This window comes from Cupressus sempervirens, chromosome 2, assembly GCF_028749045.1.
Source record: "Cupressus sempervirens isolate cs-2001-9-10 chromosome 2, ASM2874904v1, whole genome shotgun sequence".
In the NCBI taxonomy this organism is placed as follows: Eukaryota; Viridiplantae; Streptophyta; class Pinopsida; order Cupressales; family Cupressaceae; genus Cupressus; species Cupressus sempervirens.
Window position 1 is genome coordinate 63,309,358 of NC_143119.1, and position 19,613 is coordinate 63,328,970.

At 37.2% G+C, this 19,613-nt stretch overlaps 1 protein-coding gene across 3 annotated transcripts in view; it reads left to right on the forward strand.

Annotated features, from left to right (window-relative positions):
- The window catches only part of LOC149571065 (granule-bound starch synthase 2, chloroplastic/amyloplastic-like), a 202,631-nt gene that overhangs the window by 136,212 nt on the left and 46,806 nt on the right, over positions 1-19,613 (forward strand). For all 3 annotated transcript variants that reach the window (XM_089812644.1, XM_089812643.1, XM_089812642.1), the window contains one exon: positions 7,916-7,960. In XM_089812644.1, the coding sequence (XP_089668770.1) occupies positions 7,916-7,960 (45 nt within the window). The remainder of the gene's footprint in view (positions 1-7,915; positions 7,961-19,613) is intronic.

The following is a 19,613-nucleotide window of genomic DNA, read 5'->3' on the forward strand; positions in this document are numbered from 1 at the left end:
GTAAGAGATATGGTAGACAGGAATACTGTAAAATTAGAATACATTTGCACTGCAGATTAGATACCAAATATTTTGACCAAACCTCTCTCTCGAGTGAAGATAGATCATTTTAGGAAAAAACTTGGTATGGTTGAATTATAATACATTTGTATTCTTTAAATTATTAATGAAATAATTTTTATCAGGCTATTGATTGTTATGGGCTTCACCATTTGTATTCATTATCTAAGAGGGGACTATCTCTGAGATAATGAACACTTGTATAAAAGACATTATGAGTGATGATGATCTCTTAGATAATGTGCTGAATGGTAGAGATCTTCTGTCAGATCTAAATGAATTCAAAATCACATTGTGATGTAGACATTTCTATGCATATGAGTTACAACTTGGATAAATGAAGAATTTAATCATTCTTCGCAGTTTATCTTGTAAACTGGTAGATCTTAACTTAAGGATCATATTGTGATATAGGTCTGCCAACACCTACGAGTCACAACTTGGATAAAGGATGAATTTAATCGCTCTCCAAATTTTATCCTGTATATTGCATTCCATGCAATACTATTATCACAAGTACAAGTGATAAGTCATATCACAGGCATAGTAATAGGACATAGTATCATGTGTTCAATGATACCACATGCTTAGAAGATTCAGATAGATATAGAGTATCAATCTATGTGTATTCATCTTAATTGATGATGCTAGATATGTTATCTCTTAGTATGATGATTATCAAGTTAAGAGGGAGTGTTAATTCTGTAACTTTGATTTTATATTAATTTGATTGTACAAATATTGGAAAAGATATTTATTAGGTTATATTGGCCGACTTGGGAGGAGACATGTCCTTTCTAAGGACATGCCTCTTGAGTGCAATATATAGATGAGGTAAGGATGAGGTTAGAGGACACAGAAGATACAATTAAGTCTGCTCCTCTACATTGCTGCCTTGTGCGATTTATTGCAGAGGTAAGAACATTTCAAAATAGTAATTATACTATTGATTAAATTTCATATACAGTTCTGTACATTGAAGATCATCTTCAACACTATAAAGGTATTATCTTAGTCTGATTTATAGCAGAATTTGTAGAAACTTTACAATGATCAATTTGAAAGGACCTTCAAAACCTGCTTAGAAAACATAAGGGTGAGAATATTGTAGGAGTGCTTTACCACCCTACTACGAAGCTATTAAGCTTCCGCAGAATCTTTCCTGACATGAAAGATACCCAGCCCGACAACGAGAAGTCTAAACGGGTAAAACCAAGAGAAGTAATGGAATTGTGTAACACATTGTCCTTGGTATAGTTATAAAGTTACCATTCATCTCATCTGGTAACATAAGACACTCATACAAAGAAAAATAAATCAAAGACTAGTAATAACTTCAACAATGATGAGATATTATTAATGCACCATTAGTTCATATGTACGATAACCCATGCAATATCTACACATAGGCACATAGTCACATAAGAACAACACCCCCAATAGTAGGTTATTAAAATAAACTACTCAAATCTCTTTGATTATTCACATGACTCAGTGCTATAGAATTTAATGTTTAAAAAAAAGAAACAAACACCTTTCTAGTTAACAAATAGCTATACTTTCTATCAATGACAATTTAACCATCGCACCCAATAAAAGCTTTTTTCTAATGTTTACTATTCACACTTTACAGAATAGCATGAATGATCTTCTATATTCAACATAAGGTTTACCTCAATCGTACACTGGTGTATAAGTGAGGAATGATTCACAATTTAATTTCAACATGATATTCAAACAAAGAATGGAATTTAAATCATAATCTCCTTATTAGCATCAAGGTGAAGCAACCTATATTTGGTTCATCAATAAACAATGGAACATATATCCCAGTTAATAATGCAGAAAGATACACCATTCACGATGCAACATAACTTCATCACTTCTATTCTCAACACAATAGCTCTAGATATCAAACAGTTTTAACAATGGAAAGCTAAATGCATCACTTCTATGTCATTAGATATTCCAAACGTAGTTCTATTGTCAAACCAGCAAGAATGAGAATGCAATTAATTTGGGCTAGCAATCCATCTATCCAGATTGTATATAAAATTCCAACTAATAAATAATACCATCCACTTGGCAGATTAAGTTTTTAAGAATTGGTGAAAATGATCCGCACAATGAGATAGGGGATTGTGATGCATAGTTCATGAGATGCATTTATGGTCCCATTTGTGTATAACTCACTAAACTAATCAGGTATGAATGCTCATCAAACAAACTTGTGACTTGTTATAAGAGTAAGGTAACAAGGATCATAATTCTGAAGAACAAAAAATATTTTCTATGATTAGCAAGGAGCAATTAAATTAAACCTTTTCGACTTGAGCCCTTCACTTAAGACAATGTCTAGAAGATCACGATGTTTTCTGACTATTTGCCCCCGTATGGCATGCTTGCGATTTGGGGATTCATTTACAAATGGAAAAAAAAAATATTGTTATGATGACAAATGTGCTTCTGACTCTACCTATGGCTTGTAAGGCTCGATTTGGTTGCTCAAATATAAAAAGAAATGTACATTTACTTTCATAATCACTATTGTGAAGATTTAGTTACTTTAGGTGCACACTGGTTGTGTAAGTGACACAAGATTCCTATGTAGCCTTCAAGTTTAGATAGTGCCTTCATTTGTGGCTAGATTGTTTAACTATTTGGTTTACTCAAGGGGTGCTTTTATACCAGTTTTAACTATCTACAAGTTGCCATTGCAGCGTCATCAAAAGCAATTCCACAGGTATAGCTTAGCTCCAACTTAAGTACCTTGTGCTCATTTCCTCCTTATCGGGGCGGTATGAAGTCAAGACCATATGTGAATCTTGAGGTTTTAATTCTCATCCAATGTGGAAAATATAGTGGATTGCTATTGTCAAGCCATTATAGTGCCAAGGGTATGTAAATGTAATTCCTATGCTTGGTCTAAAAGATTCATAATAGGTGGTTAAAGAATCTATAGGGAAATATCAACTGGATTGTCATACAAGGAGACAATGCTTAGCCAGCCATGTCTTAAATTTGATAATATTAAATTGTCTCTAGTATACCTAACAATACTCTTTTGTATTTCATAAGACTTGAAGCATACAATTTAGTGTATGACACTCCCTCCTTTATTGAAGATTGTTTTCTCCATCAGTTCCTTCTTGTGTCTCCAGTTTTTCCTTCAACTCTCAAGTGCATTGTATTCTCATTTGGTCCTCATCTCCCTTTTCCCTTGTCCCAACAACTCCGTGCTTCTTTGAGTTTCGTTGCTATCTCCTAGATCCTTAACTGTATTTAAAAATAAAATATCTCTAATGTGTAACAAACCCCCCCTTTCTTTTGCATTTCAACTCCCTTTTGTAATTGCCCAACATTTTTATTATTGCAAAATAATTAGGCTGAAATAAGATACATGGCATCACAACACCCATTTTATTTTGAGGTAGGAGTAATGGGTTGTGACAATATGAAAGTAGAACATTGTTGTAGGTAGGCATGGATGAAGGTTGTGAAATGCATGGAACCCTTGAAGGAAGAAGAACAATAGGATTAGGAATGCTCAAAGACTAACATGTATAGAATTGATGTTTAAAATGGGTGTAGTTATAACAGGTGGAGCATAAGTACAAACACTAGACAATGAAGTAGGAAGAGGGTGGTTGTTTTAACACTAGTGGGAGGTTGAGTTAAGATCTTGAGCACACTCCTTAAGAGGTTTACCATTACTATCAACAAGATGGGAAATAGTTCGTAACAAGTTAATACCACATTCATCATTATGAATCAACTTCCTCAAGCCTTCTACTAAGGAGATAGCTTTTGTATTAGAATTTTCTTGACTCAACCGTTGCGCAAAATCTTTGAAGTCAAGGGAAAGCTTTTGCACTTGGGTAGGTGGAAATCTTAAAGACTCCTCTTCATCATGAGAAGTTTGGGAAGAGGGGTTCTTAGTGATAGTGTGAATGTCATTTTTAGGCATGTGCATCTCATCAAGATTCTTGGGAAACAAAGATGACTCAAGATCAAAGGAAGCCATAAATCTATAACTTCTCTTAATCAAAATACTATAGGTAGCACTCAATGTTATAGCACTCATGCACAAGGAAAATGTAAAAGAGATATATTGAAGTTGTTTTGAAAGGAAATATGCAAGCATTCATCAAGTTTATGTGACATTAATTGAAATAAGCATAATTCAATGTGAAACCCAATGAAGAGCACATTTAACTAGAAAATCATAAGTCGAGATCCAGTGCATACAAAGGAGAAGATCCAAAGACCAAATCAGAATTGAAATGTATGTACATTAGGTTCACCAAATATGTACACAAAGAAAAAAGGGGAATAGAATGTAAGGGATTGTTCACCTCTCCCTAATGTAAAATCAAAAGGAAGATGATCCAATAGGCTCAGGTAGGACTTATGATTTGAGTGAGTCAATGATCCTTCTCTAATTATGATTAAGATGAGATGGATTTGAGGTGACTGATATAAGGTACAAAATAGAAGGCTAAATAAGAAAAATTGACAAGATTTGAGAAATATAGACTAAAGAAAAACACACACCTGTAATGACTTGGAATAGGATCCATAAGACAGTACTGAGCCACAATCCGAATTTGAAGTGAATTTGCGGGGAACAGAATGCCTTGGGCATTTTGTTCATAGGAATAGTTTGCAGAAATTTGTCGTGTTCCCTATGATTCTACCTCTGACTTTCAGAACCAATCAGACAGATATTGTACTTTTCATTAGTTCCACCAATTGCACCACCTATTCCTGCCAGTACTTCCTTTTGTTTATCAACACGAATTAGCTTGATGCCAACCTTTTTCTTCAAACATTTAATGTCTTTATGGTCTGTAAGCCACACCAATAGCACAATAATGGCACCTGTTCTGCTTGTTTGGTACTCTCTTGCAAGGTTCCCCCATTCGCTACATTGTTGATATTATGTGATTGGATGTCTGTTGGGCTCATATTGTATTTGACTTTGACATACCCTTTGATTTCAATAATTATCTAGAGATACATTATATGGCTTCAATGAATTGAATTGCTTTCCTTGTATAAAGAGTACTTGTGTGCCTTTAGTCTTCAAATTGTATGTGCATTCCGTTATTGAATGGTCCATAACCTAGTGAATCTCATGAAACATCTTTCTAGTACAATAACGTTCTCAATTTTGTGCTCCATAATCTAGTGAATCTCATGAAACATCTTTCTAGTACAATAATGTTCTCAATTTTGTGCTTGGTACACCATAGCTCATTGATTTCTTTGTTTGTCTCTTCACCTTTATTTTTTTCATCATTTGAAGTGCGTTCCTTTGGAGTTCTTGTATTATTCCTGATTCATTGTCAGTATTGTGATTCAAACTTTGTATTCCTCTATTTTTCTTTTATTCCATGAGGATATTCTGTCTTTACTTTCTATGGATGTTGCTCAATTGTAAGCTTTAAAGTAAGACAAGGGTGGCACTACCTTCATCTTTTTTCTTAACAGAAAAAATAGACCTTCAACAAACCATCGCTCTTTAGATTTTCAGCTGGTACTCTTCCTCTTCCAATTTTACTAGCAATTTTTTAAGTCAATGATTATAAGTTTGTACATTGTCATGCTTACCTTGTTTTGTGTCGTAAATTAATGCGACTATTTCATTATCATCACGAAGCAATTTAATCTCTTCTCTAATGCTTTCTTTAATCTATCCTGTGTATCTTTGGAGGCTTGGTCAATTTCTATATACGAATCAGTCACTACACCTCGCAAGGTGGTTGGAAAAGATCATAGCCAAATTACTTTATCATCTTGCCCATTTCCTGTCTAGATTGTTTCATAAGTCTTTGAATGCCTAATGAGATCCTCTGATATTTTGCATGTAAGCTTGGGTAACTTCATTTTATCCACTAGGGCTTAGCATGGTTTTATTTTTATGCAAAGCTAGTTCTCAGAATCTGCTTGTTATGAAGTTTTGATTTGGATGTTCCAGTGTATCTCTCACACGCTTAGCCACATAGGAATCCTTAACACTATCCTTGGCTTCAGCCTTCTACACACTTGTTTAAACTTCAAATATTCTTTATTAACTTTTGGCTTGCCTTCTTCTCTTTTGATTGAAAACTGTTCACTGCCTTGAAGGCAATCTTATGCAGGAATCTAACTTCCTCTCCCAACTTTCCTCTTCTAGAGAAGTTTGTCTCAAGTTTTCAACTTGATTGTGTTCTTAACTTTTAAGGGCTCTAACTTGGGAATCATATGGTTGTATTTTCCTCAAATGTTTCACGTAATCTCCTCTTTTGTTCCCTTATCCTCAAAGATTGCTTGATATCATGGTTTTGAGTCTTGACCATCTTGTGGCCTCTTCTTTTCTTTATTGGGATCTAAGAACATGAATCACGCAAATTTGAATTGATTTCTTTTAAGGAAATGATGCCAAATGTTTACCACTATAAATGATAAAATGAATACATGAGATGACAATATATACCAAATACACAAGTAAAATATATGTTTTTTCACACATGAAATTATTACAGATGAAGATGAAAGATGGTCAGCCAATGATCAAAATTGAGACGACTAGATTAAAGCATTTCCCTTCATGATAAGTAATCTTTCAAAGATCCTATGGTTGCAAAGATGAATATAACTGTCAACTAGCTGATGCCCATAACTTGTAAAAGATGAAAACCAATCAATACAGTCATATAAAAAACAATAATAGACATTGTACATTGACTATAGAGAAAACACAATGTGAGTCTGCTTTGGTAAACTAGCTTGAGACAAATTATTGTGACAAATCAATTTAATGTTGTTACGGCCACCTAGAACACAAGGGAAACAAGAAGAGTGGAGGGTGGAACAATTTTAACTGATGGTTAGTTTTCAACTTCCAATCATCTCAAGGAACTGCACAAGAGCTATGTATCACTGTTAGCAAGGACAATGAGACAAGATCCATATAAAAGTAGTCATTAATCTAAGGTGGACTTCACTATTAAAAACATTTCCTCAAAGGACTGTTATCCCCCTTTCAATATTGTAGAGAAGATGAAGGAGGTCAACCTAAATGTTGCCATGTTGGAGGCTTTGTCCATCCCATCTTAGAGGGATCTGCTGCAAGAGGAATTGGAGAGGGGATATCAGCCAAGTGGGGTTTCGGCAAAAGTTGAAACAACAGCCCCAGTCAGTTTAGTTTGACCAAAAGAAGAAAGGGAATTCAAGCCAAGCCAACCACCCCTTTCTATATGATCTTAATCATTGGAGACTATTAAGTTTGCAATCTATGATATATTTCAGGTCTAGTAGGTCAGCCATGCCTAATAGGTGAATGATCGCCCAGCTTCAAGTGTGAGCCAGTGTACAAGGAGTTGTACAATTGAATGGTATTGCTACGAGATAGGAGTCATTAAATATTTCAAATTACCCCTGCATGCATTTATTTGGCTGCACAATGCTGCAAGACTTATCAATCATAGACCTCTTTGCTTTCTTTTCCATTGATCTGTCCATGGAGTTCATTGCTAACATAGGAAAGAACCTATCTCAGATTGGTTTTACATGTTGTTTGGAACAAGATAAGTTAACAATGCACACCTCTCATCTAATCACTAATTTCTTGCAGATTTCATGACTTCTGATTATTGTAAAACTCGTAGGCCTTTTTGACGAGCTTTATTACATACATTTCCCATTCTTTTCAGTCATCTTTTATCTTTTACTACTATTACTACAGGAAGCACTATTAGTTTTGAGGAAATTTGTATTATACATATAAGGTCAACATTTCTTTTATGTGCCTGAAGTTTATATATTTAGGATGTTTGTTTTCCATGTTTGACATGAGTTCTTTGGAATGTAGGATATTCTGACCCGTATGATTCTTCTCTGCAAAGCTTCTATTGAGGTATGATGCTTATCTTGTCAATTCAAGATACATTTTATGATGTTCATTTCTCCTAGAAAGAATCTTTCATTTAAGGAAATGTCATGTCCCCTATTTTCCTCCAATAGTATTTAATAATAAATATAATAAAAAAAATTAATCGATTTAATAATAAATTATAATGTAATTTATTATTAAGTAATACAAGATAATATAATATAATATTATAAACAAATATAATATATTATCAATCAAAGATTATAATTAATATAATAATTATAAAATAATGAAACTCTCAATGTATGAATAAATAAAAATAATATTATCTATTAGACATGCCTCTTCAAGGTGTCTAATTGAAATAATATAAAAGACAGTCATCATGGAATGAGATAGGGGAAAAAAAGACAGTCATCATGGAATGAGATAGGGGGGAAAAAAGTATGATTACCTCTGAAGGAAGATGACAGGTTATAGATGAATCTAACATACAATATTAATCTATTCAGGAAACTATACAAGAATGGAGAATACAGTCAACAAAAATAATTAGTATTTATTCAGAAGGCTGTAAAAAATGAGAATACATAGTCAGCGAACAATATGAGGTGTGAATCATATATCAGTGGAGGAGACATTGAATGGAATAATTGGGTAGTTTTGGATTGAACTATAAACTTGATGGAGAAGGAATATATTCAGTGCTTCAAATTTCTATACTCAATCAACTCAGTGAAAGGAAACTATATATTTGGGACAACATGGCACGGAAGAGAGCCAACGAAGAAAATTATAATTTACACAGCAGAGGGTATTATTCAGCGATTCATTGTGGATTGTTGAAGAGGGCATAATTGTTGAAGACACTCAGCATGGGTTGACAGATGATTCAGTGAAAATGACCAGAAGAAGATATGCAGCGATAAGTCTCAAACAGGGACGGTTCTGCAGTAATGACGGAGAACAAAAGCTCATAAAATATTAGTCCAGTTACTGCTATTACATATGAAGTCTACAGGGCAGAGAAAAATATCCAACTCAGACTTCACCTCGCACTCCATGTTGGCATACAACTCTGCAAGATATACACCCAACGCAGTACAAAGACAATAAGAGGCATTACAAGATATCGAATCTAAGGGTTAGAGGGACAAAGACAAATCTGCAGCAGTCAGCGAATAAGAAGAAAAGTAGGAAATTGTGCAGATTACAAACTGGCCTTGATATAAGTCTGCAGCCCAGACAGAAGAACAGTTCATTAAATACAATCAGCACTTTGAAAGGACTTGAGAATACACTCGTATTATACGTAGTTATCCATCAAACTGCCCCGCTATTGTGACCAAAGTCATGGCTCCATATAGATACGGATTGTCACATGGGTATATCCTAAGGACATTTTTTAAGGCCTTCGTCAAATATAGATGTGAAGATAAGATCATTAAACATTTATATAGCTACACAATGGACCCAACAACATTGCCTCTTTACACTAAGTAGATATCAGCAGGGATATGTTGATTGATATAATTCAAGATTCATAAACATACCATATCTAGGATCATTAATAATTTTGGGATACAAGTCTTTAGCATGCAAACAAGATACTTATACAATTGCCAGCTTACCTTAAGATACTGGATTTAGTCCAGTTTAAAATAGTCACTCCCTCCATTAAAAGTAGTCAACACCATCTAAAACTATTGGAGTATAAAATTTAATTGAAAGAGGTCCTTGAATATTGAATTTGTAAGAACATTGCTCCAACTCTTGAGGTGGTAGCATCGGGGACATTACAGGAAATGCCATATCTTATATTTTCAGCCTTACACAAAGCATCGTGAATTCAGGCTTAGAAAATGAATTTTTCATGTTGTGAACAGATAATAATGGCTAAAACTGAATCCTGTAGAAAGCCTTCATGAGGGAAAACCACAAGACAAATCAAATATAATGGTGAATTTGAGGTGAATACCATTCAAATTGGGGATCGAAAATGCCTCTAATTAGAAATAATAATTCTGTTGGGCGAAACAAACACCATTCAAGTAATATAAAGAAATAATTACCAACTCTGAACTGTTGTCTTCTAGTCTCTTTGTTTATCTCAGATGTGACCTTTTTTAGTATAAGGATGGCTTCTATTACACAAGAGGAGAGGCTAGCAAGGCTAATCATATATATAGACTGGCAATGTTACATCACACCCTGGATCTTATATTGATTTTTTATGAACCTAAAACATTATTATGTACTTTATCCCTGAAATTTGGTACAAAGCCCAAGGCGACATGGTTAAAAGTAGCAAAATAACATAATTTGGAAATTGCAGAGGTCGTATTTAGAGCATCAGAAAAATAAAAGAAGCCACTTGTGTGATAATTGGTTTACCCTGACATCCAGTCTCATCACAGGCAAGTCAGCATGCTTAGGTAAGGGATTCCATTACAGCCATTACTTTCCCTCGATCTCTTTGTTTTGGGCATTTGTAATGTAAAGGTGTACTTGTTACTACAAGTGGGCATGAGAAATGGCAAATGTAGCTTGTCTTGTAGGGTGGATCCCAATGACCTTTTGCCTAAGAGAGAGAGGGCATCTGTCCTCCCAAAGTGAAATTAAGAGCAGAGTCATGGAGTGGCGATGCCATATATATGGATATCTTCAATGTAATCTTTTCAATTATAAAAGAGGAATGTAGGTGACAAATATATAATGATGGATTTATTCAATTGCATAAACAAATATATATTAGTCACTATTGTTGTGAACCATTTTTGATGCATAGGCTAAGGTACTGTGTTCTTGTTAGAAGTAGGGAATACTGGGTTGTTGGGGCGGGAGGGGGGTGGGGGTGGATGAATCAGTATTCCAACACTTTTTTCCCAAATATGGATACCAGTGACTACCCATGAACATCCAATAATAAACAAACTAAATTGTAAAAAGCATAACACAGAGAAACTCATAACACCATATTTTGTCAACTACAGAAATCTGGCCAAGGGAAAACTCCGGTGGGGATGGTACCCACAAAATGATGAACTAATAAAAAATACCTTGTAAAGAGTTTTGACCTTGTTAATAGTCTATTACATACATTTAGGACATCTGTCCTTGCTAGAGGCCTCAACCCTTTAAGGAGTTGTAATACTAAAGGAGCTCACTGCTCTTACAACAATATACAGTCTATACAACAGATGTAGATATTGTACCAAAAACTGACTATACTGATATCTCCAATATCTGATTAGTCCTTGTGTGTTCCTCACATCTGAGAGTTATCTGTCTCAAAAAAACATTTTTTGGTGGATTAATTTGCTGCATTCATGGAATCTGCATTTGCTTATGGAGGGATAGTTTTGGATTTTTTCCCTCAAAAAATCATGGATGGAGAGTTTGCTGAATTTCTTTTCAAAAAATCGTGGTGCTTTACTTTTTTTTTTAATGGGTTTTTTTGACTATTTTCCACAAAAAAAAACTCGACGAGTTTTCTGATTTTTTCCCAAAAAGAAAAATAATGATGGGCTTTTTCAAAAAAAAATCCAAACAAAACATGTAGACTTTCTATTTCTCTTTTGGGTTTCATTTGATTTCTTCTACAAAACATGTGATGTTTTATAAAAGTGTTTATGCTCGATTTCCCCCCCCATAATTCATGGTGTCCTTTGTGATAAGGTTGCTAGTTTTCCTCGATTTCATCTGTAATGACCCTCTCTATAAAGGCCACAAAAACCCTCAAGCTGAACTTAGGAATTTTGTCAAACACTTGGCGTGTAACAGTAACAATATTCAGAATATGGTAATTTCAGATTTGATACTTTCAGAATATAATCATAGAATTACAATATATATAAAGCCATTGAACTATATTTTAATGCAATAAATTCTGAAATTATTTTATTACCAATTCTGGACTGATTATTACAATGACTGTATGACAGCAAATTTACCCAAAAATTGACATATATTTCAGAATGCAAGAACTTGGTTTGAAGAACTATGGAAGAACACCACGTTTTGCTGCAGATCGTTGATGAAGACCTCCAACCGCACCCCCAAACTGTCCTTAATTTGCTGCTGCTGCCCAAACTAGCAGGGCCGTACCAAGCCATACCTGTACGGCTGCTGAAATAAAATAATATTAGGGTTTTGGGACCCCCAAATGCAAGGAAAATGGGCGCCTAGGGTTAGGTAGTAACCCTGTAAAACCATAAAAAATAACTCCAAGGGGTTGAGGAGATATGAGCAATTATGTGGTTCCGAACCCTGCTTTGCCAATTCTGAAAATGCACTTATTCTGTCTTCAAACTCTTGTCAAATGCTTCTCCAATGATAGGGCAAATCTGAAATCCTTATTCCAACCAAAAACAAACCCTAACAACGAATTCTCAATAAGCTCCAATGAGATGGCTGAATACCAACTCCAATTATGCAACAATTTAGGTGATATTTCACACCCTCAAAGCCGCCAATCCAAGGGAGTGATTCGTTCCCAAAGATCGAATAATTTGCAGATCCAAAGTCCACAAATGTCTTCACAATGAAGAAGTAGAAGAGTTCTCCAATCCAAGCATGTCCAAATGAGAGGCCCAGCCCTCTATTTATTCACTTTTCTAAGAAGTTGCTAGAACTTCTAGAAACATTCTTTATAATTTCTCATTATAATGCACTTTTTTTATAATAAAGTAATTTTATAAAATAAAAAGTGCAACTCAAATTAAAATTATAACATGTGGGCCCCAATGTCATATAATGATAAAATATAACCTCTTAACACTTCTTCAAGAGCAAGATATGACTATCTGATCCGCAGAATTGACTCTCTTTCCACACCATTTGCCTACGAGAGTCTGGAATAGGCAAATCCATGATCAATGCCATGTCGAACTAAAGAGGGGACATTACAGTCCGCCCCTCTTGAAATTGCTTGGCCTCAAGCAATCTCAACGCCGGGTGCTGCAAAATAGCCTCCCCCTCCCAAGTAGCATCCTCAACAGGTAAATCTTTCCACTTAACCAAATATTCTCTGATCACCCTTCTACGAAGCTGCTTTTCTCTGCTCTCCAGGATGGATTCTAGTACTAAAATCAATTTTCCCTCATCGTCTAAAGGAGGTAATATTGCAGAAGGCACCACATTCTGACCCAACGCCTTTTTGAGGCGTGACACATGAAACACATTGTGCACTCTGCTGTCTGCGGGAAGCTCCAACTCATAAGCCACTTCACCAACTCGTCTGATAATCCTGAATGGTCCATAATAGCGTGGCTTAAGTTTCTCTGCCCCACTCTTCTTAAGAGTAGATTGCCTGTATGGCTGCAACATGAGGTAAACCATATCATCTACCTCAAAACTACGCTCAGTTCTCTTCTGGTCTGCATACTGCTTCTGTTGGTTCTGAGCTCTTGCAATATTGTCTTTGAGGGTAGCAACTATATCCTTACTCTCCTGTAATAATTCACCTGCACTGGGTACCCGGCTGTCGCTCAACAACAAATCCAAGAAACTAAGTGCTTCATAACCGTAAAGTGCCATGAAGGGTGTCATTTGTATAGTCATATGATATGTAGTATTGTAACAATACTCGCAGAGATATATCCATCTGACCCAAGCTCGCTGTTGAGCTGCCACATAATTCCTTAAATACCCTTCCACCCATTTGTTCACAATTTCTGTCTGACCATCGGTTTGTGGGTGATAGCTAGTGCTGGGTGTAAGCTCCGTGCCACATAACCGGAATACCTCCTGCCAAAAGTGACTCATGAAACGGCTATCCCTATCACTCACAATGTTCTGAGGCAGGCCGTGCAATCTGAAAACCTCCCGAAAGAAAACCTCTGCCACCTGAGCTGCTGAATGTGTAGTGGTGATAGGAAAGAAATGAGCATATTTCGTTAATCTATCTACCACCACATAAATACAATCTCGTCCTTGTACCTTGGGCAAACCTGTGATAAAGTCCATGGAGATGCATTCCCACTTCCTGTCGGGAATCGGAAGTGGCTGTAGGAGCCCTGCCGGATAGCTGTGTTCTTGTTTGTTTTGCTGGCAAACAAGACACTCTCGAACATACTGCAAAACATCAGCTTTCAGCCCTTTCCAAGTGAACCGCTCTCGAACTGACTTGTAAGTCTTGAAGTACCCGGGATGGCCTGCTGTCGGTGAGTCGTGAAGTGCTCTCATAATCAGTTGCTTAACCTTCGATCCTGGGACCAGGTAAATCCTGTTCTTGTAAATGATCAAATCATCCACAAGTGTGTATCTGGTATCAATCACTGTTCCCTCTACTATATCAGAGGCCCATGTATCCCTGGCATACTCTGCTATAATCAAGTGTCGCCAATCCTCTGATATCTGAACCATAAGAGTGAGGTGTGGCCTTTGAGATAGAGCATTTGCAACAACATTCTGAGTTCCCTTGACATATAAGATGTCAAAATCATATGCCTGCAACTTACTTACCCACTTTTGTTGGCGATCATTCAGGTCCTGCTGTCCCAAGAAATGCCTCAGACTGTTATGATCAGTTTTAATACAAAACTTGCTACCCACAAGATATTGTCTGAATTTGGCCAAAGCATGCATGATGGCCAACATCTCCTTATCATATATACTGAATGAACGCTCAGGGCCTCTGAGCTTCCTGCTCTCATAAGCTATGGGGTGCTTATTCTGCATAAGTACAGCACCTACTCCCTCTCTAGATGCATCACATTGAAGCTCAAATGGCTTTGTGAAATCAGGTAATGCTAGAACTAGGCACGTAGTCATTATCTCCTTAAATCTCATAAAACAGTCCTGTGCCTTTTGAGTCCACACAAATTCCCCTTTTTTCAGTAAATCTGTCATGGGAGCTGCATGTCGTGAGTAGCCACTGACAAACCTGCGATAAAAACCACATAAACCAAGGAACCCCCTCAACTGTGTAAGGTTCTCTGGTGGAGGCCAATCAACAATAGCGCGAATCTTTTCAGGATCCATCCGCACTCCCTCTGCACTAATGATGTGTCCTAAATATAATAGCTCGGTCATCCCTAAGTCACATTTGGACTCCTTTGCATACAAGGACTCCTTCTGTAGAATGCTCAACACCGTCTCCAAATGCTCTAGATGCTCCTGCCATGATCGGCTATAGATCAAAATGTCATCAAAAAACACCAGCACGAATTTCCTCAACTGATGGTGGAAAACTCTGTTCATAGTGGACTGGAAAGTGGCAGGTGCATTGGTCAGGCCGAAAGGCATGACTACAAACTCAAAGTGCCCACAATGACATCTGAAAGCAGTTTTCTCAATATCCTGTTCACGAACTCTGATCTGGTGATATCTTGATCTCAAATCAATTTTCGTGAAATAACAAGCCCCATGCAATTCATCTATCAACTCATCAATGCGAGGAATAGGATACCTGTTCTTAATGGTTCTCTTATTTAATGCCCTGTAATCAATACACATCCGAAGCGTTCCATCCTTCTTTTTTACCAAAACAACAGAAGATGCAAAAGGTGACTTACTAGGTCGGATGTGCCCCATAGCTAGCAACTCCTCAATGGTCCTTTCGATCTCATCCTTGAGTCGCTTTGGATGTCGATATGGTGTGATCATGATAGGTTTAGCACCTTCCTCCAGTTCAATAATATGCTCAATACCTCTGTCCGGTGGCCTGCCCGGTGGAATCTCACTGAATACCTTTTCGTACTTAATCCTCAACTTCTGAATATCAGGATGATATTCCACCTTATGTTGCTCCTCCTGTGTAGTTATCAAAGTACAAACTGCTGCCCACTCTATATCATTATGCCTAGTTAATCTCTCCAGCCGCCTAAATGAAATAGTCCTGATGTCTCCATTACGGATAACCTTTAGCACATGAATCCTACCATTCATTTCGAATTGTATCTCCATATCCTCTAATCTCAGGGTAACCACCTTCAATGAATGTAGCCACTGCATCCCAAGTACTATGTCCATGTCACCCATGTTGACCACATGATAATCCGCCTTAAACTCATAGTTGTTCAAGCGCAAAGGTAAGTCTCGTACCATCCTGTCACAACGAAGAGTGTATCCATCAGCTACCTTGACTCTTAGTCCTTCGAACTCCTCAGTAATGAGTCCACGCTTCTCTACAAATCGTGCATCAATGAAATTATGCGTGGCACCTGTGTCCAACAATGTAATAACCTTCTGTCCAGCCAAGACTCCCCGAAGTCTGAAAGATCCCTCTCTCTGGATACTAGACAGTCGTGCTTCCTGTAAATGTAGCTCTGTTTCCTGCCTTTGCCCTGCACTGTCTATCTCCTGCTCTCCCTCTGCTTCATCAGGATCCTCATCATGGTGTTCTGAACCATCTGAATCTGAGCCTTCGTAATAAGCCCACATTGCCCGGTTGGCCTTCCCTTTTGGCCTCATAGGACAGTCATGGCCGTACTCATACGGGCCTTTGCAATAGAAGCATAGCTTCTTTCTACGCAAGTCATTAAGTGTCTCCTTGTCCAGCCTCTTACTTTCTTCCTTAGGTAGCTGTGCTTCTCTATGAAAGGGTTTCCTGTCCTTATCTTTTCCTGAAGGGAAACTCTTTGCCTGAAATTTGTTTTTTGAAGCTGAAGAGGAATCCATGTCATGAGCTTTCTTAATGGCTTCCTGCAAAGTGGGAGGGTTGAGAGCTTTAATCCACCCTCTCAACGGATCAACTAACCCATCCATAAATAAAACCAATAGCCTTCGTTCAGATACATCTGTTACTAACACTGCAAGTTTCTGAAACTCTGAAATGTATGTTTCCAATGAGCCCCACTGTTTAAGCTGGGCTAATTCCTTGAAATGGAGTTCTGAATCTTTCTTATCAAAACGTTCAATCAGTCTCTCCATAAACTCCACATATGAAGTAATGTGTGCATGACCCATAGTGATCATACCATGATGCCAACATTCGTGTGCTAACCCATCCAGGTGAATTGCTGCATACTTAATAGCTTCTTCCTCAGACATAGGATTCAATTGAAAGTATGTGTCAAGCTTTTGAACCCAAGCTCTTGCTGTAGACTTCCCCGAGCCATCATAATATGGTAACTGTAGTTTTCCTACTTTCTTTCGTAGCTCATAGTTCTGAGTCCTGTCTTGTCCACGGGGCATATGCTTCATCCGCACATCCATATATTCTCTAAAGGTGATTGCAGCTGTAAAATCTGGTCCTCCTGCTTCCCAATCTCTCCTCAGCTGATCCTGTATGTCAGTGATCTGGGGTTCTGGTACCGGCTGCTCTGGAGCTCTAGGAAGGAACGTAGGAATCATAGGCCTCGAACTTACTGTCCGAGCTTGCTGGGGGGCATGACCGAAATTGTTCACAATTTGTTCGCCTCCATTATGTCTCTCATCCTGATTATTCCCATTCTGATTGTGACCATTCTGATTATTTCCTCCTCCTATGTTAGCGTTCAACCCCATTTGTCGAGCCATCATCTGCATCATAAGCTCCATTCTCTGATTCTGTTCTTGTGCTCTTTGTTCGGCTAATCGCTGTCCCTGTGCCAGGGTGTCTAATAACTGTAAAAATCTTTCCTCTTGCGGATCTGGACCGGCATTCCCGCCTCTATCCATATTGTAGTCGTAGTCTTGATCAAAAAATACCTCCCCTGTGTCTGTATGACTGGATTCTATGTCCACCTGGATAGATGAGCTAGACTGTTCGCTCTGCAGGTCAGAAATCCTATCTTGTCTTGCTTTGGTATTGCGGAAATTATAAGGCCTTTGTCGCATGCTCTGATTTTAGTGTTTTGACATTTCGTCAAACACTTTCCCTCCTATCCAGCTGTTCCAAATTCCCTATAAGACCTCCACAGGATGGCAGGACTTATAGCTCTGATACCACTGTAATGACCCTCTCTATAAAGGCCACAGAAACCCTCAAACTGAACTTAGGAATTTTGTCAAACACTTGGCGTGTAACAGTAACAATATTCAGAATATGGTAATTTCAGATTTGATACTTTCAGAATATAATCACAGAATTACAATATATATAAAGCCATTGAACTATATTTTAATGCAATAAATTCTGAAATTATTTTATTACCAATTCTGGACTGATTATTACAATGACTGTATGACAGCAAATTTACCCAAAAATTGACATATATTTCAGAATGCAAGAACCTGGTTTGAAGAACTATGGAAGAACACCACGTTTTGCTGCAGATCGTTGATGAAGACCTCCAACCGCACCCCCAAATTGTCCTTAATTTGCTGCTGCTGCCCAAACTAGCAGGGCCGTACCAAGCCGTACCTGTACGGCTGCTGAAATAAAATAATATTAGGGTTTTGGGACCCCCAAATGCAAGGAAAATGGGCATCTAGGGTTAGGTAGTAACCCTGTAAAACCATAAAAAATAACTCCAAGGGGTTGAGGAGATATGAGCAATTATGTGGTTCCGAACCCTGCTTTGCCAATTTTGAAAATGCACTTATTCTGTCTTCAAACTCTTGTCAAATGCTTCTCCAATGATAGGGCAAATCTGAAATCCTTATTCCAACCAAAAACAAACCCTAACAACGAATTCTCAATAAGCTCCAATGAGATGGCTGAATACCAACTCCAATTATGCAACAATTCAGGTGATATTTCACACCCTCAAAGCCGCCAATCCAAGGGAGTGATTCGTTCCCAAAGATCGAATAATTTGCAGATCCAAAGTCCACAAATGTCTTCACAATGAAGAATTAGAAGAGTTCTCCAATCCAAGCATGTCCAAATGAGAGGCCCAGCCCTCTATTTATTCACTTTTCTAAGAAGTTGCTAGAACTTCTAGAAACATTCTTTATAATTTCTCATTATAATGCACTTTTTTTATAATAAAGTAATTTTATAAAATAAAAAGTGCAACTCAAATTAAAATTATAACATGTGGGCCCCAATGTCATATAATGATAAAATATAACCTCTTAACACTTCTTCAAGAGCAAGATATGACTATCTGATCCGCAGAATTGACTCTCTTTCCACACCATTTGCCTACGAGAGTCTGGAATAGGCAAATCCATGATCAATGCCATGTCGAACTAAAGAGGGGACATTACATCATCTTATCACAGTGGTTTTCCTTTTTTGCTCAAAATGAATGTTTTTGATAAATTTATCACAAAATTGCGACTTTCTATCTTCGACTAAATATTTTGACAATTGTTTGTAAATTTGTTGTTTCTTGCAAAGTGTTCTGGCTTGCACTTTATGTTTCTAGGGCTAATAGTGTTCTTTTGTAAAAGGTTTTGCCAATATTTTACAAAATTGTAAGTAATTTTGCTTTTGATTATTTCTAGTAAGTTATTTTTTAGAGTTAAGTCTCTTGAAGCTAATCTTGATAAGATAAGATAAGATAAGATAATGATATTAATGTCCAACAAAAGACCAAAAAGAGGTCTATGGGACTGAAAGATTACAACAGTTAGGCTGACACCAGAAGGAACACACAAAGGTGTCCAAAAATAAACGAAAACAACGAAAACAATAACAACCAACAAAGAATAGAGAAAGTGCTAGGAGTCTTTCTTGGGCGAGAAGAAATCAGTCATTGAATGATACACATGCCGATGCGTAGAAGCACTGGACTGTCTCTGGCTACTCACAAAGGAGTGTCTGTGGTGCAAATAGCCAGAACAGGATCTGACACATCTGGAA